The 26,842-nt window shown below is 45.9% G+C and overlaps 1 protein-coding gene across 6 annotated transcripts in view; it reads left to right on the top strand.

Annotated features, from left to right (window-relative positions):
• Positions 1–26,842, top strand: part of DNM1 (dynamin 1) — a 70,153-nt gene that overhangs the window by 41,068 nt on the left and 2,243 nt on the right. For 3 of the 6 annotated variants that reach the window (XM_075056186.1, XM_075056182.1, XM_075056181.1), the window contains exons 11-20: positions 684–770; positions 964–1,034; positions 1,488–1,539; positions 4,021–4,134; positions 14,971–15,080; positions 15,746–15,857; positions 17,114–17,125; positions 18,316–18,486; positions 18,663–18,904; positions 19,308–19,526. In XM_075056186.1, coding sequence (XP_074912287.1) covers positions 684–770; positions 964–1,034; positions 1,488–1,539; positions 4,021–4,134; positions 14,971–15,080; positions 15,746–15,857; positions 17,114–17,125; positions 18,316–18,486; positions 18,663–18,904; positions 19,308–19,526 — 1,190 coding nt within the window. The remainder of the gene's footprint in view (positions 1–683; positions 771–963; positions 1,035–1,487; positions 1,540–4,020; positions 4,135–14,970; positions 15,081–15,745; positions 15,858–17,113; positions 17,126–18,315; positions 18,487–18,662; positions 18,905–19,307; positions 19,527–26,842) is intronic. The other 3 variants (XR_012654199.1, XR_012654198.1, XM_075056185.1) reach the window with 2 other exon arrangements.

Below are 26,842 nucleotides of genomic sequence, written 5' to 3'. Positions count from 1 at the left end.
TGTGGCAAAAAGTGTGGTGTAGGTGTGATGTGAATACAGACCTCAGCTATGTAATCCTGCCCCAACACAGGTGGAGAGCAGGTAGAAGCAGCTGGATGCCCAGAGCACAGTGTTTCTTGAAGACATGTGCCCTTGAGTTGGTCAGATCCTCTGTCTCTGCTTGCAGATGTTGATGGAGAGCACCAGATGCTTTCACTTCGTGCCTCAGCAAATGGGGATTGAAATCCACTTCATTTCCCAGGAATACTTCCCATAGGATTTAGCAGGTTGTAGCAACAGGCCATTCACCTACTTAGTGTACTACAATGAGATGCTGAACATCTAGAGAAATTGTTCACTTTAATAGGAAGAACCCAACAAGCAATAAGCAGTGCATTTACATCTGGGGTTTGTCAAAAGCCTTATGCCAGGAAGAATGGTGGGTTTAGAGCAGGCCTCTGGTGAGGCAGAAAGGTTGCTGCAAGAGTGACAAGAGCTTTTCTCTGAAGCTCAAAGCAATAAGGAATGAACTTTGCCCCCAGCAGACCTCCAGGAACTTGGAAAAAATCTGTCTGCAAGTCCAGTGTTCTAGAACTTCCCTTGAAAATATCTGATTGCAGGGTGTATGCATGCATACATGTGGGGGGCTGCTCCCCCCTTTATACCTCCCTTTCCCATGTGCACGTGTGTTCTCTCTCCTGCAGCTTAGCCAGTACCCTCATCTGCGTGAGGAGATGGAGAGGATTGTTACTACTCACATCCGCGAAAGAGAAGGCAGGACCAAAGATCAGGTAGGGGATCAGGAGTGTGTGTAAGAGGGGAGATTGGGTGGGGTGAAAGGACAGTCTAGGCTAGAGGGGCCTGAGCCAAGGGGTGTCTGGCTGCAGAGGTCTGGTCAGATGAACAATGTACATTGTCTGCCCCTGACTTAGCATTGTCAATCACTAACATCTGTCTTGCTCTCTCTGTGCCTCTGTTTGGCAGGTCATGCTTCTAATAGACATCGAGCTGGCTTACATGAACACAAACCATGAGGATTTCATTGGCTTTGCCAAGTAAGCACCCACATCCTATTGCCTTCTCTTCTCTGCATGTGTTTCCTGTGGCGCTGTCCTATAGCTGCTCCAGCAAATGGGTTGCAAAGGCCCTGGTGCAGATGCTGTGGTCCCAAAGTATGGTTCAGCTCTCTGTACTGCTTGTTTTTCAGTGGCTCTGTATTGCAAGGCTGGGGAGGAGAATAGGGATGTGTAGAAGGGGGAGTTAAGTATTAGGGTTGTGTTGGGGGGGAAGAAGCAGCTGTGGAGGGCTAGTGACCCAAGTATGGTTCAGGTGGGAGTGAGATGAGTAGACCAGGCTGAGATAGCAGATGGAAATAGGTTGGGTTATTAAGGCTTTGGAAGCCCGTGGTGAGGGGCGTGAACTCACTGTAGCAGCTATGTGATGGGAGCAGGATTTCGGTGATCAAGAAGAGCCTGAGGGGTTTTGAATGTCTCTGCTGTTGTTTGCAGTGCTCAGCAGAGGAGCAGCCAGATGAGCAAGAAGAAGGCAGCTGGCAACCAGGTAGGCCAAGTTCCATCTCCTTCACTGCTGCAAGAAGGACATGTTTGCTACCTGGAAGCTACCAGGTGGTCACGTGCTGGGCTGGATGCAGCAGTGCTCTAAGTTTGGATTTTTGTTTTGTTTTTTTAACTCTTCAAACTCATTTACACCTGGAGGATAGTGTTTTAGGCTCACTGCAGTCAGGAATAACTGAGCATGTAGCAGCAATGGAGGGAAAGTGTTGTGGAGGGAAATGGATACTTCATAATCAAGATCTGGTCTTGCTTTTCTGGTAGAAATCCCAATTAATGTTGTGTAAATCCCTGTTTGTTCAACCCCTTCACTAGCTGTGCTAACTCTTCTGCTGAGGTGAGGGGTACAGAACACTAGGACTGAACTGTTACAGTATAGAATTGTCTTTTCTAGTTGTCTTTCCCATCAGTGGTATCTACTTTCTGAAAAGGGATTTCAAGAGAGTTCATGGACTCTCTTCTGGAAAACTTCACTGGAAATACTTAAACCTCTGTACAGGGAGACAAAAGGTGATTACAGCGATGGTTGCACTGGGTATGTATGAGAACACACCCATTGGAGAGGACAGCAGTGGAAGGGAAGAGTTCCCTTATTCCTTCAGGAACTGTAAGGAGTGTACACACAATTAAAAAGGGGCTAATGACACTTTCTCCCAGGTTTGCTGGGTACATGGCAAGGCTATCTAGGCTAGAAGATCTTGTAGAAACAAAGCTTTACAAGCAGCTTCATAGAGAATGGAAGCAAATGCTTTTGCTTAGTCTTTTTAAAGACATTCACTCCTGACATCCATCCTCTTTATAACGTGTTTGACCACCTTTCCCTGCACATAAACATGCAGACTGTTTCAGTACTGTTGACAGGCAGGTAGGTCAGCAGGTTGGGCTGGCCAACCATCCGTTTCATGGTATCTCAGAGCAGTTGTAGGGAACCCCATCCTCTGCAGTATACCTTACAAGAAGAGCTGAGTTTGAGAGTGTAAAGGGCAAACTTTGGATCTACCTGTGAAGTGCTTTGGCTCTCCCATTAGCAGACTTTGTTTTGGGATGGGGGTTGCTCTTGTTAACACCTGGGGTAAAAGATTTGGTACCAGCTTCCAATTTATTTTATTTTTGAGCCTCTCTTCTCCTGCTCCAGCTTTCCTAGTAACAATCTCTCCTCTCTTTGCTCCTCTCCTGCTCTCTGCTCTGCTGCTGTTGCTATGGTTCCCCTTTGCAGGATGAGATCCTGGTGAGTAGAAGGCCACTCAGCAGGGTGTGCTAATGAACATTAATGTTGCATCTGGGAAGGCAAGAACAGTGCATAAACAAATTATTCCCTCTGCTGCTGAATGGGGAGAGGAGGGCAGCTGGCACTAGACACAGGTGAAGCAGAAATGAGGTGAAAAGGTAGTATGTTGAGGAAAAATTGAGAACTGCTGGTACATCTTGTGAGTGGGTGGAGATAAAAAGCAGAAATCCAAGGATGCGTGGTTCTGTTTCACTGCCCCCTCCTGTCCACAGAGAGAATAGGACTATCTCGAGCTTAACAGTAGGCATGAGATGAAGATCCAATGCTCCTATGTTTACTTTTATAAGGTAAATTGCGTGTGTACTTCTATGGTAGGCTGCTCACACAGTGCAACTTACTAATATGCAGTGCAGTCACATGGTTTTTCAATGCCAGGTCGTTGTCAGCAAGCACATCCATACAACAAGGTACACGCACATAATGCATGCAGATGTTTTTGGGTGTTAACAGTGCAGTAACACATATAAAAGCTGATGCATACTTGCATTTTGATTACTGCATGTGTGAGGCTCTAAACCAGCACTTGGTGAATTGGAGTTCCCTAGAGAGTAATAGCCTGGCTTCTTTACAGACTAAACTAAAAGGAACTTGTTTTGCCCTAAATTAATATGACTACTCAAATACCTGGGTATGCTGAAGTCCAGGGTACTAATTCCAGATGCACCATTTTGTTCTGTTATACTTAGTGTCTCCTTTTTACTAAACTCAGTCCTTTCTGGGTTGCTTGCCCGTCTCTTGTTCTTGAACTGGTTCCCCCCACCCCTGAGTTGGGTGAAGCACTCCACACATGCAGTGTGCCGAAAGGTGTGCTGGTGTCCTGGTTTCCTCTAGGCATGGCCTTTCCTGGGTGTGTTGCTGTGATCTGGTGCTTGTAGGTTGTGCCAGTGTCCAAGGCGCTCTTGATGCAGTTCTTCCTGCATCTCTTTCCTCTTGGCAGAGGGTATAATGCACAGCACTGCCAGGTTCCTTCCTGCGTCCTTTTTATACTATTCCTGGCCCTTTCGAGGCAAAGACCTTCACTGGCCAGTTGAGTGGGGGGCTCTTCTGGCAGCAGCAGAGAGCACGGTGTTCCTTGTCTTTCCATACTACTCTGTGTGCAGGGATACCCTCTGATCTTTTCTCTGTCGCCTAAGGCCAGGATTTTAGGGCCCTTGTTAATGCTCATTGCTTCTACCCCCTTAGGTCATCCGAAAGGGCTGGCTCACCATCAATAACATTGGGATCATGAAGGGTGGCTCCAAGGAGTATTGGTTTGTCCTGACAGCGGAGAACCTCTCCTGGTACAAGGATGATGAGGTGAGTAGCTCAATTCTGCGACTTGAGTCTTGGACATCTGATGAGGATAAGGCCTTCAGTTCTGTGGATGTTACAGATGTATCTTCTAAATATTGTCTGTAGCTTGTGACACAACCTGAAACTATCCTTGGGTTGGGTTCCCTGTGGTCTCAGCATTGCTGAGGATTTCTGAATTGATGTGAACGTGGCTTTTTTTGACGCACAAGGAGTAACATCTATGCTTGAAGCTCTGGCTCAGCAGAAAGTTGACAGACACTTGGAATGAATTTGACGTTTATTTGTCTTGCTATGGCAGCTGTGATCAAGGGTGTGATGGGTTAGTTCCAAGATTTGGACTTTCTGGTATTTGTGGGGCAGCCATGATGAGTTTCCTGAAGGAGTATGGCAGAGGTTTTCATGCATCTCTCCTGGTCACAAGAAAAAAGCTATCTCCTTTCTGGGTGTAGCAACAGGAGCTCTGGACCTGAAGCAGCAGCTCAGGTGCTGGCTCCTTCTGACTTTGAGTAAATTATTTAACCTCTTCAGGATTCAGTTGTTAAACCTGCAAAGCAGGAATGTCTTTTTTTTTTAATGTTTCTATATTGAACATGCCAGTTAATCCATTATCTGTAAAACTGTTTGAATTGTCAATGGTTAGAGTACTGCTGATCAAAAGTACAGTTATGTGTGGAATATCACTGATAGGAACGTGGACCTACTCTGTAGAGTTGCTTGAAAGTCTTGACTATTAGGAATTCTAGCAATGTGCTATGGTGTCTTTCTGTTTCAGTGGGAAATGATATAAGTGGACAGAATTGTCCCAGCTGAAATTATCATTGTCAACAGTCTGTTGCTTCCTGTGCAAGACAAAGGTAGATAATTGTCTTTTCTGATTACTTTGAAAAGAGAAAGAATAGCTAGATGGTTTTGGTAAGGACATGATCGAAAGGGTTAGCCCCACTCAGTGTGCTGAGGGATGAAAAATGCCTGGTGTGATGTAGTCATGCATTCTGAGTTGATTGGGGTTTCTGATTGCAAATAAAGAAACTGCTCTGCCTCTTATTGTGGTTTGTATCCCTCAGGTGTTCTGAGGCACACAATAGTGTGCCTGGGAGCTGTAGCTAGGCCTGGCTTCTTGTCTAGTTGGTATCAGTGGGCCTGTTTCATTCTCAGCAGGTGGAAATGATGACAAATATGGTGATGAATCAGCCTCTAAATATTGCTTTCTGCATGGAGACTGCTGCTGTGCTGCTATGGATGAGCAGGCAGCAATTTCCTAATTAAAGAACCAGGCATTGGAATGTCTTTTGCTAAATCAGTGTGTCTCTGCTATAAGACCCCTGCCCTTTGTATTCAGAGTTGCTTGGGGAGGCTTTACTTTCCTCTAGGTTGCATATGCAGGTCGAGTGGCAGTAAACACCAAGTAGTTTAATCAAAGCCAGCTGCTACATCTGTACTACAGAGATGATCAGAACTCCCTGTTCTTCCCTGGGGAGTGGGAGGGAGGGCTGCAGTGGGGATGTGTAAACTGTTGATAGATTCCAGTTGCCTGGGATGGGGTTTGGACCTCCCTTCCCTCCAAGGAGGGCAGCCTTGGAGGTCCATAGCAGCTGGAGGTCTGCATGGACCTTCTGCATAGCAGAGGTAGAGTGGCCTTCTGTGTCCCTTCTGCATAGCAAGAGGTAGAGCTGCCTAATGAAAAGACTTCCCTGCCAGCCTTGGTCCCTTAAACACATGAGAACCAGTGCTGATGAGGTCTGAGCTGCCTCCAAAAAAAGGAGCCTTTGTCTTCAACTGAGTGGGAGCAGGGGAGAAAAGGGAAGCATGTTTTTATTTGATTCCTCCCCAAGTTCAACTCCTTGATAACTGGCTGTTGTGATGGAGAAAGGAAGCAATGTCCACCTAGACTCCATAGTTGAGTCAGGCTAAGAGTTGGTGCATTTGAGGGGCAGCTTAGAAAGCCCTGTCCAAAACCTCAGTCCTGCATGGAGCTGGCTCCATCCCAAAGCAGTGCATGGTCCTCTGTCAGACAGGGTTATCTTTGCATGTCTGTCCCAGAGCTCTCCTCCTCCACCAATTCAGGAGAACTTGTCTTCTCTACAGCTCCTGGAAAGTTCTCATATGTTTTTCAAAGGCTGTACACCATGATCTTTCCTCACTTAAGGTCTGGGAGGAAGGGGGAGGCTTTGTCTGCCCCACCCTGCACTTCTGCAGGCCCTCTTGTCCCAGTTCCCCTGTGCTCTGGCAGCTTTCCGGAGGGAAGGAGGTGGGAGCTGAGTCTGTCTTGTGTGGATGAAAGTGCTGGTGGCAGAGCTGTGGGTGATAGTGGGGGAAGGAGCAGGGTGAGAAGGTGTGCGGTGGGGTGAGGGAGAGGGCTAGGATAGCACCTCAAGCTGGGAGGAGTGGGGGCACAGCCTCTCCCTGCCCTGTTTTGCAAGCCAGGATCCAGAGTCTGCGGAACGAAGACATCTGGACCCCATTAGTGAAATACCAGTCTTTCCGCAGCGCTGGCTTGTTTTTCCTCTGCCTCTGAAGAAAGGAACTGAAACTTAAAATGTCTTAAAGGGCCCAGCATTACATGTTAGCAGGGATATATGGCTGTTGATGCTCTGGAGGGGCTTGAAGGAGTGTGCTGGGGAATGGGAGGGGAAGGAAAGACCGGGCCAGGCGGGGGTGGAAAGTTGGCTCCCCACTATGCCTTGCTGCCAAGAGCATGTGTGTGTGCTCCTGGGCTCTCTGTTTTTCTTCCTGTCTCCTTTCAATGAGTCAAACACTGACCCCATGGAGAGCAGCCCCACAAAAAGCTGGCCTCCCAAGACCTGGAGACCCTCCTTGAGGTACCTGCACCTCCTGAACCCTGTAGGATTATGCCGCAGACCAGCGGTGGGTGGGAGAGGTGGGGAGGAGCCTGCTCTGGCTGCTGGCAATATAGAGCAAGATTTCCATGCTCAGGGAGGCCACAGTGTCCCCAGGGCTGGAGCAGCAGCACGGCACCACAGCACATTGGCTAGCTGCTCAGCAAGCACCATAGTGGACACGATACAAGAATTTGATTCGAATAGTCCTTCTGCCTTGAATCCCTTATGAAATGCACAGTGCCCACTTCTGTGCAGGGCTTTCCCGCCTGCTGGAAAAGATGGTCTGTGAGCTGAGCTAGAGCTGCTGGTGATGGGGACCTTGTAGGCAAGGTGCAATGAGCACTGTGCTCAGTCGTTCCTATTAGCAAAGCTTACTGCCTGCTGGAGAGGACCCTTGTGCACTCTGCTTTGCAAGGGTGACTGTTTCTGCTGGAGTGCCTATGCCTGTGTGCCACCGTGTACCGGAGTGTTTGCACAGCTGGGTAGATGGATATATCTGCTGTTTCCTTTGGGAATTTGTGTGAATGTACAATACAGATGGGACCTTCTGTCCTTACTCAGGTAAATCATGTACTAGAAATCTGGGGCTTGTAAAAACAGGTGACTACATGAGAAGACTATGGCCTTATTTGCTTGTGTGAAAGTATTCATGTGTTGCATGCAGTGTTAGTACATTCGAGTCCTGTGTGTACAGGCGGGTTGGGTGCTGAGTTTTAGGTACTTGCAGGTGCGTGGGGGTGCTTCATATTCTTTATGCATCATGTTGATTCCTGCTAATCAGCTGTGCTTGAGCTCTCTTCTCTGTCTTCATGCCTTCTCTTTTGCTTGAATTACAAAAGTATTCTCTCCTGTCCTGAGGAAGATGTGACCTTATTGACAGTCACTAGATAGCTGCTGCTTCTGTACCTGTCAATGCCTTGTACCCAATTCTAGTTTAAAAATATATACATTGATCAATACTGAGATTATTCCACCACTGCACACACATGCACTCCCCCCTGTTCCCCACTCCCCCTGCCCCCTCCCACCAGTCTGTGTCCTTGAGGCCCAGCTCAGCTGGTAGAAATCATTTTGTCTTTGTTCTGATGCCCACAAGTCATCAGAAAGTTGCTGTGATGGGTCTGGCTGCAGCCAGGTTTTTGCATCCAGCTTGTTTATAGACCATAGGAGTAGGTCTGCTTGGAGGTTGTTCCTCTCCTGCTTTCACACTGCTCTCAGGTGCTTTCTGGAACCTGTTCCTTCTCCTTACATCCTCTGTGGAGGTCTTTCATTCATTCACTCATCTCTTTTCACAAGTGCATGTTTTCTCATGGGTGATATCTTAGTCTTAATCAGTCCTCATTTATGCTTTCACTCACTGTTTCTCTTCTTTCTTTTCCAGACAAACATCAAAACAAACACATCTTCCAGAGCATCCAAACCTCCAACTTTCAATTCTTTGTGGGTTTTTCTTTATATTAATGACCAACATTCTTTACCATGTGAAATCCCCTTTCTCTCCAGTCACCTTTCTGTGCTTGATCCTGCCTTAGGTAGCAAAGGACAGTGCAGTTGTAACTCTGCCAGGCCTGTGTGTCTATCTCTGCATTTTATGGCAAAGTTCAGCATGTGAAACACAAGCCATCCTGAACACAGTTACCCCTGGGACAAGTGCGTGAAGCTGAAAGAAAGAAGAAGGGGATGAGAGAGATGGAGGAGGTAAAAGAGGGTTGTAAGTAGGTTGGTGAACAGGCAGGTAAAAGTGATCATCAAGCGTGGCTCTAAAGGGTTATATCCTCCCAGGCTGAGGGATGAGTGAACTTCGCATGCAGCTATCCCCGCAGCCCACCCTCTCCAAGCATGTCCCTCTGCCGTGCAGGTGTTGCCGTCCCCGTGCAGCACTGGCAGTGTGTGGCGTATCCCAGCACAGCCTAACCAATGTGCAGACTACTGTACAATCTCGTAGTCCTGAACAGGTAGTCTGAACACTGGGCAGACGGAGTGGAGCCTCTGCAATCTGCTCTCCGGCTATCAGCAGCTCATTAGTCCTTTCCCCTCCCTGCTTTTGGGATGGGAATTTGGGGGCAGAGGTGGGATGAAAGAAAGTCCAAGTCCTGATTGAAGAAACATCCTTCTCTGGCAGCTGGGAAGAAGAAATGTTGCTCTCTGCATGTTTCCAATTTGGAGTAAGCTTCCAAGCTCCTTCTTCTTCCAGTGCTGGTATCAGGCTGGTACCTGGTTTCCACCTGGCGTATGCTGCACCTTTTTAGAAAGAGGGGAAAAAAAAAAATATCTATTACTGCTGTTTGGGGAGAAAATGCTGTGAAGCTTTGGCTGTCACCCAGATGTGCAGAACTTGTTTCATTCAACTCCTTTTCTTCCCTGTGGACCTGTGTGGGAGGATTCCCAGGCCCCATGCACCCTCGTCTCCTTCTGCCCAGTTCTGTCCTTTATACCAGCTCTTTGCCTGGGGTCCGGAGCAAAGCTCAAACAGGACCAGCCTTTGCTTCCAAGTCCTCAAAAGGGTCTTTTGACCCACCTTGGCCAGTTGCCTTTTGCAGCTCACCTCCGGCTACTGCAGGAGCAATCCGCATCCCCTCTTTTTCTCCCCCCGCTATGTCTGGCATTGCTGAGCCTCCCTCCCTCCCTCTTCTGATTTTTTGCTCCCTCCCTTCTTGCTTCCCTTCTGTCCTTCTGCTCAATTGACGTGGCAGTGGAAAGCTAACTAGACTCGAGGGAGGAGCTTGCTGGCTGCTGGGAAGGCCGGAGGTTGGCAGGAAGTGAGCCGACTGACGGATGGGGTTGCGCGGGGGAAAGGAAGGTTCCCTACCCCGCATGGAAACTTGAGGAATGCTGTCGCTTTCTGTGGCGCTTGGCTCCCATGTAATGATTCCAGATGTTAGCCCTAGGTTGAGCGGTTTGCTCCCTCTCTCCCTGGTGCTGCAGGGATAAAGAGGGCTTTATGTATGCCACATGTCTCCCTTCCAGGATCCCCTTCTCTTGTATGCATGCTGGTGGATGGTTAAGATTTGTGGCCAAAAATACGAATGCCCAGAACTCCTGCTTTGGCTCCAGCCATGCACTGGGGAAGGGTAACCAACCTTCTCCTTTTCCCGAAGGTGTGCAACACTGCATGTGTGTTGCGCTTTACCTCATCAAAGCAAGTCAGATGCTTGGGGAGGGTTCATCCCTGTCTTGGCGCAGGGCCAGGTGTAGGAAGAAATGCCTGCTTGTCCTTTTGGACATTGTTGTGACCTTAGAGAGGTCATGACAGTGGAGTTTTGGGCACTGTAGCCCCTCTTAAGCTACTCAGTTTCTGCCCGTGCTTTCTCATACACCCTCTGATGGCTTCCTAGGGTTGGCCTTAGCTGCATGTTTCAATCTGCACATTATTTCAGCTGATGTAAATAAAAGTCTTTACTTACAGGTAAAAGTGATTTGTGCAGGTGATTTGATTACCATTGCTGTGTTTACTAACCCAACATTAATAGTTGTTATTAATCACATGAGTCCAGGCCTAGTGTCTACAGTGCTTTTGAACTAAATCAGCTTAAAATCTTAGGGTGTGTTGTTTAAGTTAAACCAATGCAGCTTTCTGATGTAAACAACCCATTACAGCTGCTTTGCAGCTTGGAGCAGTGATCGCAGTGTCCAGTAAAACTCTGAGGGTAAAAGTTAAGGGATAGAGGTGGGCTGTGTTTTGGAAAGATGGTCTCAAGATGCATGTATGTTGTAGGATGACTAGGGCTTCCTGGAAGAATCACAGCTCAGAAATTCAGCTCATCTAATGTGCATTTCCTTTGCAAAGACAAGAAGCAGAAAGTGGTTGGTAATGTCTTGTTTGGGGGGGTTGGTTCAACTTAAAATGCTCAGCTAACTTGTTTTCAAATACTCCAGACTATTTTTCAGAGACTTCTTCCTAATAATCTTGTAGTGTGTGTGTATTCATGCAGTGTGTTTACTATCAATTATAATGTTAATGTTTTTTCCATTTGAGTAGAGTTTTATTACTGGAGTTCCCAAAATGCTGTGCATGTGTTTAACACAAATGATTTGACTGAAACTAGTCATCTCTGGGGTAGGTTTGTTTACTTGTAGTGCTTTACATCTTACAAGAACGAAAGAAGATTAAGAGGTTTAAGCAAGATGAATTTCTCCTAACTTCACATGGCCACCAATTAAAACAATGGCAATGCTCTGTTTCCCATATCCACAGACCCTTGCCTCTGCGCAAAAGGAGGTGTTTGTCATAACAGCTACAGGGAAACCTTTAATTAGTTTATTTGTGCTCCAAATGCAAACTGAGACCTAATAATTCTGCCAATTAATTTCTTGTACTGTGAGTGCCAATTTCCAACCTTAGGGGAGCCCACACATACATCTGTCAGCTTCATCTCACATGTATCCAAGAGCAGGAAAATTTAACTTGCTGTTGAGGCAGTCTAGTTGAATGGAGGAAATGCTTTGAGTCAGGCTGGCTTGCTGCCTGCTGAATTTTGTGAACTTCTTGTAGGTTATTACCTAAGGGTAGCAACAAATAATTCAGATGATAGTGCAAACCATTGCTGTCTCTGGCCAAAACCAATCTCTAGAATTTAGCCACCATAAAGAGGTGTGTAGCCATGATAATGATGTTGCAACATCAGGCTGCAACTGCAGTATCCCTTTTTTTCCTCCAGCTGTTGTGCTTCGCACTCCACAATTGGAATGGCTAATGGATCCTGGTCTCCTTCCTGGCCATGTGTATTTTCTTACTTTGGTAGATGCAAAGTACAGAGCCATATGTCTGGCTGTATCTGCACTATATTGGGGGCGGGGGAGTAATCCTCTGGCATTTATCCTGCCTGTGCAAGTAGCTTGCAGTCATTTCTCTATGCAGTTCTCCATGCAAGCAGTGTGACTCCTGCTGAGAGCAGCAGCCCTGATTAGGGGTAGCTTGCCCTGTGCCTACAACATTCCCTAGCCAACGCTGAGCATCCATATTCTGTTTTGTATAGCCAGCCTGAGTGCTTCTGCCACTTCACTACCTCTCCTTGGCCTCATGGCTCTACAGATTAACTCACAGCCAACATGCACATTTTACATAACATACTCTGCTGCTGAGAGAGAGTTCTGCCTGATTTTTTTTTTCTTATAGATGAGGGGAGATAGCTTATGAGCAACATAAGCCTCTTGGGATCAGACCGAGGGCTTTGAATATAATATTTCACAAACTACTTTCCCATTTCGATGTGTGCTGGCTCTTCCTTCTCTTCCCTCCCCTCTAAGTCTCGAAAGCTAGAGAGAGAAGCCCTTTTCCCCTCTTGGCCAGGATGCTATTCAGCCATAGCACATACTGCCAGATTGCTAACATATGGGCAGAGCGCTCAGCCAAAGTTTTGAGAGGCTCAGCCCTTGGCAGCTCTTTCCACACTTTCCTGTCTCTACATTCAGGAAATGAAGTCAGAGTGTTGATATAAAACAGGCTGGGTTGAAAACTGAGAAGCTGGAAAGACCAAAGTGGGGGAGTGGGAGGGGGGAGGTGTGGGGAGATGGAGAGGTGCAGGGGCTCATTGCAGTGTGCATTGCCCTGCAGCATGTGTGGGTTGGGGGTTTCTTGCCTTGTGCCGGTGCCTTCCATTTGATTGCTCTTGCTACCTCAGAGTCGGAGGACTGATAATTTCATGCTGGCAGACAGATACATGCATCTTTCCTCTGGCGTATAGAAGGATCAGCATGCAGAGATAGTGTTGTCTTGATCACGTGGCAGCATTTATGCAAGAGCTTGGAAGGGGTGAAAGTTGAAACTCTGGCAAAGAGCATCTATTTCCATATCTGGGACATGGGATTCCCTTACCTTTTGACTTTTTTTTTCCCTGAAGAATGACTCCATTGCTAAATTTCTATTTCATTCTATGGAATGATGTGGTTCTAATGCAGCATGATTTTTCTGAGACGGCTTTAACATCAGTTATTTTTTTTACTACCCCAGGGACTCTGTGGGGTGGATTCAGGGAGTTCCAGTTAAGTGAGACTGGTGGGAATGGCCTGTCTTGCTTAGGGACTTAGCAGTTGATGTACTTCACTTCTAGGTCACTAGTTCAACCTAAACCAGCATAATAATAACCCAAAGTAATAGAAAGCTGGAAGCTGTTTGCAGCTTACAGAACCTGAAGTGGTCTGTGTGGCTCTGAGACTAGTACCTGGCTGACAGGTGTCCCATCACAAAAATGCTTGCCCACCTCTAATCTAAGATAGATCAACAATACTAAAAAATCCAGGGAAATTTGCTTGAAAGAGCAATCCTGCTTTCATAGCCTGGCATCTTTGAGAAAGAATGGAGAATTTGGCAGCTACCCATGTGATCTGTTTTCTAGGTGCTGGCTTCTGGGATATTCTTGTTGTGTAAGTTTTGTTATGGACTGGTATAGTTTGATCTTTGGGGTACGTCTGAATCATGTACTGTCTGGTATCCTTAGCAAACTCAAGTCAATTTAACTGAAACTTAAGAGGATGTTAGGCTGGACTTGCCATCCTCTGGGTGTTTGAGCTCAGCAGCTTTGTCATCCTTATCTGCTGCTCTGCCCTGCCCCTCCTTTCTAGCTAGTTCTTCAGGATCTCTGCTCACTGACTATCTTTGTTTTCCATTCTTGTTTCCCCTGAGAGCAATTGTGTTGTTTCCAGCCAAGAAAGGTCTACAAACACACGACATGCTCACAAGGGGACAGTCACACATGCACGCTTGCACACAAAAATACGCTCTGTTTCTATTTCAGTCTTGGATAGCTGCAATTCTGCCTTTTGGAGACCAGTGTGATGGCTCCCTCTCTTGTTATGTTGAGGTATAATACCCAGCTGGAACAGGATGTTCCAAATGGGGACCTTAAACCAAACTCACTTCTGTTAATCTGCTGTAGATCCAGACTTGAAGCTAAGCAGGGAGAATGATTTCTGAATTTCTGAATGTAAATGCAAAAATTAAGATCAAGTTTGTTAAAAAATGATACCTAGGGTCAAAAATGTTGAGGATGGTTTTTGGATGTCTTGTTCTGTATTTAGCTGGAGATGTCTCATAAGAACCAGACTGGAGGGTTGTGGGTGCAGTTACTCTGAAAAACAGGTCCCTTAAAGCTCTCTGAATCTGGTTGCTGGAATTTCAGACTCTGGTTTTTAACATTCATCAGGTAGTAAACTGCCTGTATTACTCGAGCTTCTAATAATTTGGAGTGTGAGACTTTCATTAATGAGCATAGTTACTTGATTTTTTTCCAATACAGGAGGCCTTCAGGTAATGTTACAGTAACCTGTATTATTGTAGCCAGACCTGCTCTTTGATCTTCTGACGCATATTTATTATTGCTTGCTTAATGCTTTAAAAGGGCTCACAGTAACCAATGGAGTGTAGGACAGTGATAGGATGAAGTGAGGAAGTCAGCTTTTCTGAAGAGGTGAATTTAAGCTGATATAGTCCATAACTTCTGTGTCAAGCCACCTTCTCTCTCTATCACATGCCTGGCTTTTCTTGAACCTGGATATAGGCTTGTAGTGATTAAAAGTAAAACACTGAGGTGGTGACAGTGAGGCTATGAGGGCTGCTGTGCCCCTCTCTGACCAGCAGCAGTGTTTCACTCCATTAATGCTGGCCTGAGAACAGAGGTATGAGGAGCCTTTCCCAGGCAGACCTGCTCTGGGTGTCAAGTGGCTGGCGAGGGTCTTGGTGCTGACTGACCCCTTGCTGGCAAGAGTGAAGACCTTGATGTTGATCACAGCCTGGGGAATGGGGATGGTGCCATGCTGCTGCCTGCTCCTGGAGGAGTTAATGGGGCAGGGTTGTTGGGCTACATGACAAAAGTAGTCAGCAAGGACAAACTCCTCTTTCTAGAGGTCCCCTTTTCTCACAGACTTAAGGGGCCAGAGGACCTGCGTTGAGAATCCCTCTCTTGTGACGTAGGGACTGTATTGTTGACTGACTTCCACACTGGCAGAGTAGTGCCACGCTGCTTTGGAGCAGTGAGTGACTTGTTACTGATCCCCTTTTCAGGAGAAGGAGAAGAAGTATATGTTACCAGTGGATAACCTGAAACTGCGAGATGTTGAGAAGGGGTTCATGTCCAGCAAGCACATCTTTGCTCTCTTCAACACTGAACAGAGGTATGCTCACATCTCAACATGCCAAGCTGTTGAAGCTAGGGACAAGCTTTATGTAATATTGGATAGGAGGGAGTAGAGATGAGTGTGTTGGTTTAGCTCTCCAGGAAAGATGCGCATATCCTTTAAGGACAGTAATTTTTGGAGGAGACGGGACTTTTTAGAAGTCTGGCTTCATTCTTTCTGATCTTCCAGATGTGTACCATTTTCTTTCTTCACCAGTGCATGGTCTACAGTGTGACCTTAGTCTTCAGCTATTTGGTGTGGTTACCTTGGCCTGGCTGTGGCTGGAGTATATACTTAAAATCGGTGTTCTTAGTGAGTGAATAGGGAAAGCTATAGGAGATTGGTGGATTTCTCCAGCCAATCTGGGTCCCCTGTGAGCAGAACTGAAAAGGGAATCTCTTTCAGGCCCTGTTGAAATTAGGGCTTTTAGGGCAGGGCTAGAGGCTTGGGGAGAGCAGGACACAACTGATTTGGGGGCAGACTTGCTCATGAGAAATTCATTTCTTTTCCCTCAACAGGCATGTCACGAGGGTACTAGCAAGGGACTAAGTGTATCTGCCTCAAAATGATAGGAAGATTCCCTGCTCATTGTCATCTTTGTCAAATATAGGCAAATGTCTGTTTTGCAATAGGGAAGAATAAAATGTTTGTCTTCCTTTCAGGAATGTTTACAAGGACTACCGGCAGCTGGAGCTGGCCTGTGAGACCCAGGAGGAGGTGGATAGCTGGAAGGCTTCCTTCCTTCGTGCAGGAGTCTACCCAGAGCGTGTTGGGGTAAGTTATAGCAATAATAATGGGATAAGAAGGAACACAGCATGTATCTTAAGGATAGCTGTATCCTCTTACATTAAAAATAAGTCTGTGAAGGTTTTGTCTCTTTCCTGAGCTGAGGATATTTTGGAACAAAAATTTAAGTTTTCAGTATGTCCTGGTGCTTCCTTTAAGGAAGCTTGGGATAAAGTAACTGGTAGCTTCAAATGGGAGATAAAGTAGGCAAAGACTGCCTTAAATAAACTCTTCTAGCGCTCTTGTTTTGTGGGCATTAAATTCCCAATATAAGGAGGACATTTAACTACTTGACTGCTAAGTGGTATGTGTCTGCTGAGCAAAGGCACTGTTCCTTTTTAGTAATACTTACTGTACAGTCTTGTTAGGAGCTTCCTGGCTTAGTAGTTATTCTCCCGTTCCTTCCCCCACCCAATTAGGAAGGGATGTTCTTTGAATTTTATTTCTTTTTTGCTTGGTAGACACCTTAATATGCTACTTTAGCGAGACCTCTTATCTCTTCTGTTAGCCTTGTCCTACAACACTTGCTGTCAGCATTATGCTCTGCTTTAAAATTATGTTCTAGAGAATTGTGGAATATGTTCCTGCTCAAAGCCTTCCTGTTCCTCTGTGAGAGGAAGCTGCTATAAATAGTTTTCCCATTAGAAAAGTGATAATTGCTTATCTGTTTGTATTTGTTGCTTCTAATAGACTTCTTGCATTCATCTTTCCTGTTACACTTGAAGATTGTGTTTTTTGCCTTAAAGCATTTCCTGACAAACTGATGTGATACTAAAAAAAAAAAAGGATTAGGGACTGGACCTTAACAGTGACATGACTTCAAATTGGCTTTGGACCAGACTGGACCTCTTAAAACACGTACTCATGCAGGACACGTGCCACCTATTGGTGTGCAAATGGAGCGGTTTGACATAGGAACACTGATTGCTAGGTTGACTGTCTCAAAACCCTGTGTAATGAATAACAAGTAGCCATTGTAGGTAAGTAAATTTCCCTTTGTTGTGAACAATACCATTTCCTTTGCAGAGCATCCCATTTTGATTTTCAGTTTAGCTAAACAATTCACTTGTTCTTCTTCCAGGGGAATCTAGGTGTTTATGTATTTTTAGCGTGATTGGTCTTTTGCTTGTTCAGTGCTATTATGGGATCTTCTCCAAATTCTGAGACCAACTAAAAGTTGTCTTTTATTTTTTTGTCCCTTTTTGTTTTAATTTTTTCCACATATGCTCAAACTGGCCTGCCAGGACAAGGACAAAGTAAGTCTGACCCTCTCTGCCTGTTTTGCCGCCTGGGGCTCTCACCAGATAGTTCTCTTTTGTTTTTTCCTTTTGTCACAGTTTCCTGAGAGGCATTTGCTTCTTCTCCCTCTTTGTACCTTCTGTTGGATTGCTGCTGTTTGTTTCTGTTCTTGGTTTGAGTTTTCCTTTTTTCTTTTTATTTCTCCCTTTTTGTATGACTTCTGAATCTTGGTGCAAACTTATTTTTGGTTTTTTTGACCCTCTTTTTTTTAAGTTGTCCTGTTTGATGTCCACTTCCTTAAAAGCTCAAATGAACAAAAGAATTTGCCCTTTCTCATATATTTTGTTCCCCAAAACAAAAGACAAGCAATTTCCTACACTGCTGCAAATCCTTCAGACTGGGATGGTTTAAAAGAAAGATTTTTCTTTATAAAATCAAGGGTTTTTTTAAAATAAGCATTGAGAAAGGCAGCAGTCTTTCATGCTTTGCTGCTTTGAAATTGATCCCAAATGGGTGAGCCTTGGTGATTGCTTGCTGTCAAACAGCACAGTCCAGGTTTTACCTTACAGAAAGCTAAGCAATGCATTTCAGGCAACCAGGAAGAGATTCATCTGCTTGGTGTGGAAGAAAAGATAATTATGACTTATGATGCAGGATTTGCAGTTAAAGTGATCAGGAAGGTTTTCTAGGTTATTCCATCTACTTGTGGTTTGAGCAGTTATTTCACCTCTCTGTATCTGTTTTCTCATTTCTGTTATGAGGATAAAGATGCAGTGTGTGAGAGCCTGTAAGGCTTAATTTGTGGTGAGTGATTCTCAGGTCTAAACTGAATCTGGGCATGGAAGACCCAGCTCGGATGAAGAACCTTTCAGGAAGCTATAAACATTAAAAGTAAAAATTACAGCTTTGAGTATTCACTAGAGCCATAACCTGTGAACCTTGGTCAGGAGTCCCTGTTGCCTTTCACCTTTGTGTAATAACTTTCTACTAAGAGAGCAGCTTTATTCTTAAAGCTCCTCAGATCTGAGCTGGAGAAGTCTATACAAACTGAGCTGTGCATGAACAATCACAGTTCAAAATGTAAGTTTAAGTTTTATTTATTGCATGCATTTCCTGCGTGTTCCCTTATTTTCTTCTCTTGGCACTCTCAGGAAAAACTAATTTTGTTACATGTGAAGAACCAGTCTGTTTCTCCTTTTCTCTGCAGGCCAGTGAAGCGGAGGAGAATGGATCAGACAGTTTCATGCACTCCATGGACCCTCAGCTGGAGAGACAAGTGGAAACGATCAGGAACCTGGTGGATTCCTACATGGCAATTGTCAACAAAACCATCAGAGACCTCATGCCGAAGACAATCATGCACCTCATGATAAACAATGTACTTATCACACTGTGGTGGGTGGAGGTGGGGAGACACAGAGAAGGAGAAAAAGGGAGGGAGAGAAAGAATGAAGAAAAACCAAAGGCAGCTTGGAAGGAGGGAGAGGTGGGGACAGGATGGAGTGTTTTGGGGGAGACAGTGGAAATTAATTCTCTCTTTGTGCTCATTTACAGACCAAGGACTTTATCCATTCGGAGTTGCTGGCAAACCTATATTCCTGTGGTGACCAGAATACGCTGATGGAGGAGTCGGCAGAGCAGGCCCAGCGACGTGATGAAATGCTGCGCATGTACCATGCCCTGAAAGAGGCCCTCAACATCATCGGGGACATCAACACCAGCACTATCAGCACCCCTATGCCCCCACCGGTGGACGACTCTTGGCTGCAGGTGCAGAGCGTACCATCTGGACGCAGGTACCAGAGGCTCAGGGGGAGAGCCCCACAGACCTGCCTGATGCCTCTTCAGTGGCTAGCTGGGGCCTCCTACTGAGACAGGGAGTCCTCCTCTTCCCCTCTTCTCCCTGTGGATGAAGAGTTCTGGGTATTTGTGTTGGGAGGCTCCTAGGCTTTGAAGGCTATGTAGGGCTGCTACGTCTTTAGAGAGGATGTGGAGGCTTCTAAACCCGTAGGTTAGATGGGGCCTGAAGTAGCTTTGAAGGCAACCTGAAGCCTGGCGTGGCCCTTGAAAGCCAAAGGGTGGTACGTAAAGTGATGTGAAACTAAAGAAGGAACACTGAAGGCAGCACATGGGGACCTGATGGTGACACAGGGATCCCAGGCCTGTTGTTGCAGTTGAATTTCTCTGTTTGTTTACCAGGTCTCCTACATCCAGCCCCACGCCACAGAGGAGAGCTCCCGCTGTTCCACCCGCCAGACCTGGGTCTCGAGGCCCAGCTCCTGGACCACCTCCTGCTGGTGGGTCCACGCTGGGTGGTGCCCCCCCTGTGCCCTCCAGGCCAGGTGCCTCTCCTGATCCCTTTGGGCCCCCACCTCAGGTTCCTTCTCGGCCTAATCGTGCTCCTCCTGGTGTTCCCAGGTAAGTGCTGAAATGCTGCCCCACACAGGTGAGAGATGGCCAACTTTTGGGTAGCAGCCCTGCCAGTACTTAGCCTGCCTGGGCCATAGAAGGAGAATGGAGTGCATGGTGTGGGTACAGTCTTTGGCTATTTGAGTTGGGTCCATAGGCAGGAGCATTGTTGTCCACTGAGATTTCATTGTGCAGATGAGGCAATGTCAAAGCAGCTCTCAAGAACAGAGGGGCAGCCTCTTCTGTATGCAAAGCTTGGGGGAAGAGGACTGTGAACCTGAGGGCTTTATTAAAGCAATCATACCAATGCCTCTGCTCACAAGTAGGAGGTGGTTGCCAGAAAAATCACAGGACTGGAGTGACAGTACACCTTTCAAGGCAGTTCCCCCCTCTGCGTAGGGCTCCCCAAAGTCTGAAGTTGCCCTTTTTCTCCTGGCCCAGAGTTCTTCAAGGTGAGTTGGAGAGACCTTTATCTAGGCTGTTCAGGTGCTTTTCAGCTAGGAGAATATTGCAATATCACTGGCAGGGAAATGGATTTTTTTAGGCATTTTTGTCACTTCTGTAATCAATTGAACATTTTCCAGTCTCAGAGGTTCAAATCACACAGCTTGCTTTTTCCATTAGGAAACTCAATTCCTTTCCTGTTCAGTCACTTCAAACACACTTCAACATAGTAGTAAGGGATTATCCCCTGTGCAGCTAAGAATGTGTTTCTGAACAGGACTTAGTAGGCAGTCTGGAACCAGGAATGCTTTTATGTTGGGTACTTGGTCCCCTGTGAGGAAGAGAAGGTAATTGCAGAGTAAAGAATGAACATAATCAGGAACTCCCCAATGACATGCCACAGGGAACACTTCCCTCATGGAAAATACTTCCCCTCTAGTGGATGCTGGTGGCGCATGTCTGAAGCTTCACCATTTTTTGTGGAAAAAACCCAGATGGTCAATGGGTGGTGATAGTATACGGTAGAAGTGGTTCAGTCTTCCTCCTGTGATAGTGCCCCAGCTTATGCTTGGTGCTGCCTGTTTGGAGGGGAAGTGTTCTCTGCCAGGCTGTATCCAGCCCAGAGGTGGATGGGTCCAAAGAGATTATAGACCAGTTTGACTCTGGTGTGTGCAAATGGTTTTACTTTCTTGGTGCCTCTGCCCCAGTCCTCCCTATGCACCTTGATGCAGCTCCCACAGTAACTTGTCCACACATGCCTCAGTGTTGCCCCAGGGACTGCAGCCCTGCTGGTGGCACCTGTGGATGTCAGCATGCTTCTACTGTGTATTTTGGCTCTTGCTTCTTGTGACCCTGCTTTTCCATATACTGTTACTTTGTGGTTTTGTTTTCAGTATACTTATGCTTCTTTCTGTCTCCATCTTTCTCCTTTCACTCAGTTTCATTTCTTCACTCATGAAAAATATTCTATATACCTGATCATCATGATAGGATTCCCCAAATGGGCTGAAATGAATTGACCTTTTTGAAGAAATCTGTCATAGCTTATCTTAATGGCTTTTCTGCCTTTTGCATGAGGTAGAAGGGTTAAGTGGAAGGTAGGGAACAGCACTGGAGCAGAGGAAGAAGGTGTTTCATACTTAACTGAGCAATCCCTTGCTTTAGAAGGAGAGATGGTAGGTTGGATTGCATGCTACTGACTGCCCTGATCTGGAGTTGAGAATGTAATTCCAGAAGCTGTGAAGTGATGCTCATTCTCTGATCCCCCTCTCTGATTCTTCCAGTTGTTCATAGACTCCTCTGGATCCTGATACCAGCTTGTCATTTGAGTTCACTGATGAATGGAGAATTTCCAATGACAAGGGACTCTTTCTCTTCCCCTCCTGTATATAGAATAAGAATGTTCCCTGCTAGCACTTGGACTCGGGTCCTTCTGCCATGGGTGAACAAATGCCATCTCCATTGTTGCTTTTTTTAATACTCATCTTTTTCCCTTGCTAACCGGACTACACTTGTGTTTGTGTGTGTGTGTAACAAAGTTCTTGTATATGGTATGAGTGGACTTTGCTGTTGGAGTTGGTGTTGTGTAGTGAACTGGAAGTGCATGGTGGTGGCTGGATGTACTTTGCGTGTGTTTGCACACTGATGCCCTTGTAGAAGTCTGGCAGTTTTTGTGCCTCCAGTTTGTGTGAGCATCTGATTTTATGAATGATGAACTTAGACAAGTGTTGCTCTGCTTCTTTCTCATCACCATAATTGTATAGACACATGCTTTCACATATAAACACCACATCATCCATTTTCTTGCACAGAAAAGTTTTCCTGCATATAATTAAGGACACTTAAAACAGGACTTGTCATCCTGCCTCTGTACTTAGGTGAAAGTTGCAAACAATATAAGGTCCTGTCTGTGTGCAGTGAAGGACTGCTTTTGGACTATATGCCTATTGGAGCTATGCAGGAGGATTTGTTCTGGGAAAGAAAACTATGAAGATACTCCTGTAGGCATTTAGGCTTTTCAGTTTAAAATAGTTTGATAGAAACTGTAGATGAAAACTTAAGCAAGCTTGAAGGAGAAATAAGAAAGTTTAAGTGGAGAATGACTTAACCATTGGAAAAATCTGTTGAAGGCATTAATGGGTTCTCCATTCCTTGGTACATCTAAGGAAAAAGATGCAAGTGATCAGCATCACTGTAAGCATAACTTCACACAGCTTTTTGACTTGAATTATTCAGGAGGTCGGAGTAGCTGATCTCATGATTTGTGACCTTCAAAGTATAAGCCTTCACCTGCTTCTTCCCTTTTTGGGTAGTGCTCAGGACTGCATATTATCTCGCTCTTTCCTGAGCTGTTTGCTTCAACTCGAGCATTTAATATGGTCAGTAGATAGGAATCCTCAGTGACAGACAAGTCAAGCTACCTGTGCCCAGCTGGTGGGTGCTGAGACCTAGGTATACTACTGGTTCAGCGGGTATGAACGTCAGCCTGGGTGTGTGACTGGACTTAGTGGGTGAGTGAGCAACAGCCAGTAAGTGTGCTAGCAGATAGATGGCTTTTGACGCAACCTTGTGCACAACAGGGTTCTGGATGTGTGCAAAGATGAGGCAGTGACTGTGTGTGTGAACTCCTGTGTGGCAGTGTGCAGTCTTACCCAGCAGTGCACACTTGTGCTGTGTTCTGGATGGGGATATGCGAATGTCTGTCTGCAAGCGCATGTGTCTATTCCACCTTCCTGACAGTCTGTGTGGCCTCTGCCTTGAACTGTCTGAACTGCCATGTTGATTTCATGTTGTCTTTCAGAATCACTATCAGTGACCCCTGAGGACTGGCAGCCACGGTACGTTTTGCACTCTCCCTGCAATGCATGAGTCATTGTGTCCCCATCCTCCATTACTTTGCTCTGCAGCTCACCTCTGCTGCCTAGTTCTTGTATTAGTAACAGAGTCCCTTGTCCAATGAACCACCTCTGCCAGGATCTTATAAAGGGAGGAGTCTTGAACAGAAAAACTGGCTGATCAGAGACAGAGCAGCTGCTTGAGCTGCAGGAGCAGGGAAAGCCTCAGTACCTGACTTAAGGTCACTAGAGGACCCTTTCTCTGCTTCTAGATGGAGGAGGTGGGATGGGGGAATGAGCTCTGGTAATAAGGTCTAAACTGTGTGTGTCTTTCATTTGGCTTATATCCACACTGTTTGGGAGATCAGCTGAATGAGCTCTGTTTTGATTTGGTTTGTCAGCTCTGTTAGGATCAAGATAGACTTGGGGAGCTGTTAGTTCAGACTCCTCTTCTTATATTCCTAATGTCTGGCTGGAGAAGTGCTCCCATCCTCACTGTGTCCTTAGTGTTCATGGAAAGCAGGAGAAGTTTGGGTCGTTAATATCAGGACTCCCATGTCTGAGTGTAGGGTAACTCTGACATTGAATGCACCCTGTTTATCCTTGTGTCCCATCGTCACAGTTAGAAGTGAACTCCCTTTGCTTGTTCTCCACTTGACCCTTTACCTTCTAGATTACTCTTTTGCTTCCATTCAAACTGGCTTCTCTCCGCTGCCTTCTGCCCCTGTGAGAGGAAGGGTTTAGTGATCTGTACTCCCCCCCCCCCCCCCCCAAACACTCTGCCCTCAGCTCCTGTCTGTTTCCCTTTCCTATCTCTCCCTGCATTTTGCAGTATTGTACTTGTTCAGTGATGTAGCAGGGTATTGGGGCAGGCTTGTGTGCTGTGCTGGCCCAGCAACTCTTTTGTCCTGTTAATGCTGAGAGTGGGGGTGTGAAGAGGGAGATCTAGCAAATTCTCCTGAGTCTTTTTCTTGGGAACTTCTAGCACTTACTGACAAAGGGGAGAAAGGGCAGAACAAGGCAGGTGTGGGGTTTTGGGGCTCCTCCCTTACTCTGTGGATGTTTCTTGATGTGGAAGGTCTGAGAGGAGTGGAGCAGCAGCAAGTCCTGTAGATTCCCTTGCTGCTGGTTGTGGTAGAGAGAACTGGGAGTGGGGAGGGTGGGGTGAAGTCCTATCTTAATAGGAATAGCAGAAGTTCAAGTGCCTGTTCCAGGGCAGGGGGCTTCACAGCTAGCCCCCATCTTGCAGCAGATGGTGTCTGCTACTGCTGCATGTAACTGCAGTTAGAGCTGAGAGGTGCCACATTACATCAAACCAATGCAGTGTTCAGTGATTGACGTGTTCTTTGAGGACATCATCCGTCAGCCCTCCTCAGTGATGACATACTGCTGCAGACATCCCTGGCAGCCCTAGAAACATGCATTGTGGTGAACAACCTCAGGAAAGAGGTTTGCTGTTGTCTGTACCTCATTCTGGGACTCGCTGTTACGGGGCATTCTGTTCTTAATCTGGCATAAAGAGCACCAAGGAAATAAAAATTAAAACCCAAAACAACACCAAAAAGCAAACAACCAAAAAAATCCCACCCCAAACATCTTGCAGCCCAAGGGAATAAACGTAATGTTCTACCATCTGTTAGGTCCTTATCAGCAGAACTTTCTATTAGCCTGTTGGTTCCTAGATATGATTAGCTCAGCATTCTAGTCTGCATATGGCTTGAAAGACTGACTTCAAGGGACATGACAGTCAGTGTAACTGGTCTCCTTGGGCTCCTGCCAGGACTCAGGTCTTGCTTTCCTTGAACTGGAGACTGCCACAGGCTTCCCTGTTGAGCAAAACTTTGTTCCTTGTTGTCCTGACAGAAGAAAGTGACTTTTCAATGAGGTAAAAAGGCTTGGCTAGCAATGTAGTGAGACAGGCTGAAGGAGCGTTTCAGGGGTAAAAGTTGCTTGAGAGACTTCTGTCCCTTTTTGTGCTGGGAAACAGTTTCCAGCCTTCTGTAACCTTACCAGGCAGATTCTGCAAGTGTTCACAGAAAACCTGAGCAAATACAAAACCTGTAACTGTAAAAAGTGACAGCCTGTACCCCTAAATGCTCTGACTGCTGAGATAAATAAGTGTCTGCAAAAATCAATCATAATACATGACAAAAAAGCAGCCCATCCACCTGCAAATTATTTGTGCTCCCTTCAGCCCTATTTATTCTGGTAGGGTCAAGCAGCCTCTCTTGCCAGAACACATTACATAGTCCGGTGACTTCAAGCATCCTTTTCACATAAATCTACAGAGGCTGTTAGGGACAACCTGTCCAAGCTCCTGAAATGCAAAAAGTCCTTCAAGCTTCTCAAAAAACCACCTTCTAACACATGTGACAGTGCAACAGCATCTCACTAAAGGTTGAGCTAAAGTTTTGTAAGGTTTAATTCAAATACTGTTACTGTTCCAATGATGGTAGTAGTCATTGAGTGGTTGGTATGGCTGCATTTACACCATGAGCACCCTTTAGAGATAATGCACAGATCCCACCTGTCATGAAGCTCAGGGTTACAGATTCCCTAGCTGTAACATCTCATTGCAAGTTTTGCTTCTGGGAGACAGTATTATTTCAAGCATCCTTCCAAGGTGGTTGTAATTTCTAGGTTAGCTCAATCCCATCATTATTTGCTGTAGAGGAGCAGTAACTTGATTGGCATGCTGACAATGGGGTCTTACAGTCCCAATTGACATTTTCAGCCAAGGAAATAACATTTGGAAATGTTTTACTGTGTGAAGCTTTTTTATGTATCATTTCCCAAGGCAAGCAACAAGTGGTTGTAATTGTTTTGAGATCTGGGGCTTAATAAATACAGAACAATAAGTTCTGCTGAGGTCTTATAAACAGGACTAGAATTGCTCTGGTTCATTTGCCAAGATGAGGGAGCTTGCCCCAATTTATAGGTATATAGCTCCTCTGGTACCATCATGATTATAGACTTGCAGTCAGTGCAAAACAAGAATTCTCTGCCTCAGAAGACTACTGGTGCATATATCTTCCTCTGCCCCTCTTCCGTTCCTCCCGTCCATTCCCTCAGCCTCTGTGTTAGGGGAGGGTCTTCACTTTCAGCAGTCAGTTGATTCTGTGATCTAAATTAAAGCTTGTTAGAGTGGAATTATTCAGGTATTATTTCTGTGACACCTCATTCTGTATGATCAGTGCAAATGCTTCCCCTCTGGTCTACATCCTATTGGGTTTGCTCTTTGCATTTCAGGCAATTTGGACTGTAAAACTACTCCGGCTTGGTACTGAACAATTTAATTATAATGATACATCATCATGATGCTGTTTAGGTTGCAGACACTGCAGGGAGCATGCTTTAAAGTAAAAACATAGATTGGACTCACTGACTTACAGAACACTCATTTGTAGACTTAAAGCCTGTAGTCTGAGGCTGAAGTGATCTTTCAGGTAGTGAGTTGAGAGAGACAGCAGGGGTTTTGTCTTGTATTTTCTGGGGGTTTGTTTTTCCCCAGTCCCTTACAGGAAGGAGATCCTAGAACACTTAATCCATGCAGAGGGCAAACATTTAAGTTGCTGCCCACTTACCTAGCTAAAGTACCAGCAAAAGAGCTGAAACAGAATGGAGTAGCAATGGCCAAAGTTCCTTTTATTGAAGCAGAAGCTGCATTTGCTGAGCACCAGAACTAGAGAACTGAAAGCAGCAAGCTTGCCCCTAACATGAGAGATCAGTACCATGCATTGGGATAGGGAGTCTAAGGCTTGCAGTAGCCTTGAGGGCAGGGGAAGAAGGTGCTCCTCCAAACCAGCCAAGAACCTCTGACAGCAGCGCGTCTCAGAGGACCCCATCCATGCTGTGTGACTGTCATGTGCTTGATACAGGAGCTCACTGTTGTCCATGCTTCTCAACTCTCATTCCAGAGCCAGTGCACTCACTGGCAATAAATCTCTGCACTTCCAAATTTCAGAGGGAAAGCAAAACTGGCTGTCAAGTGGATTGCTTTACTGGTCATCCATGCTGTGCAGAAAGGCCAGTGTGAGGCCTGATAGA

Source organism: Buteo buteo, chromosome 23 (genome assembly GCF_964188355.1).
Source record: "Buteo buteo chromosome 23, bButBut1.hap1.1, whole genome shotgun sequence".
Classification (NCBI taxonomy): Eukaryota; Metazoa; Chordata; class Aves; order Accipitriformes; family Accipitridae; genus Buteo; species Buteo buteo.
Note: the sequence above shows the minus strand (reverse complement) of the source record. Positions and strands in the feature narration are given on the sequence as shown.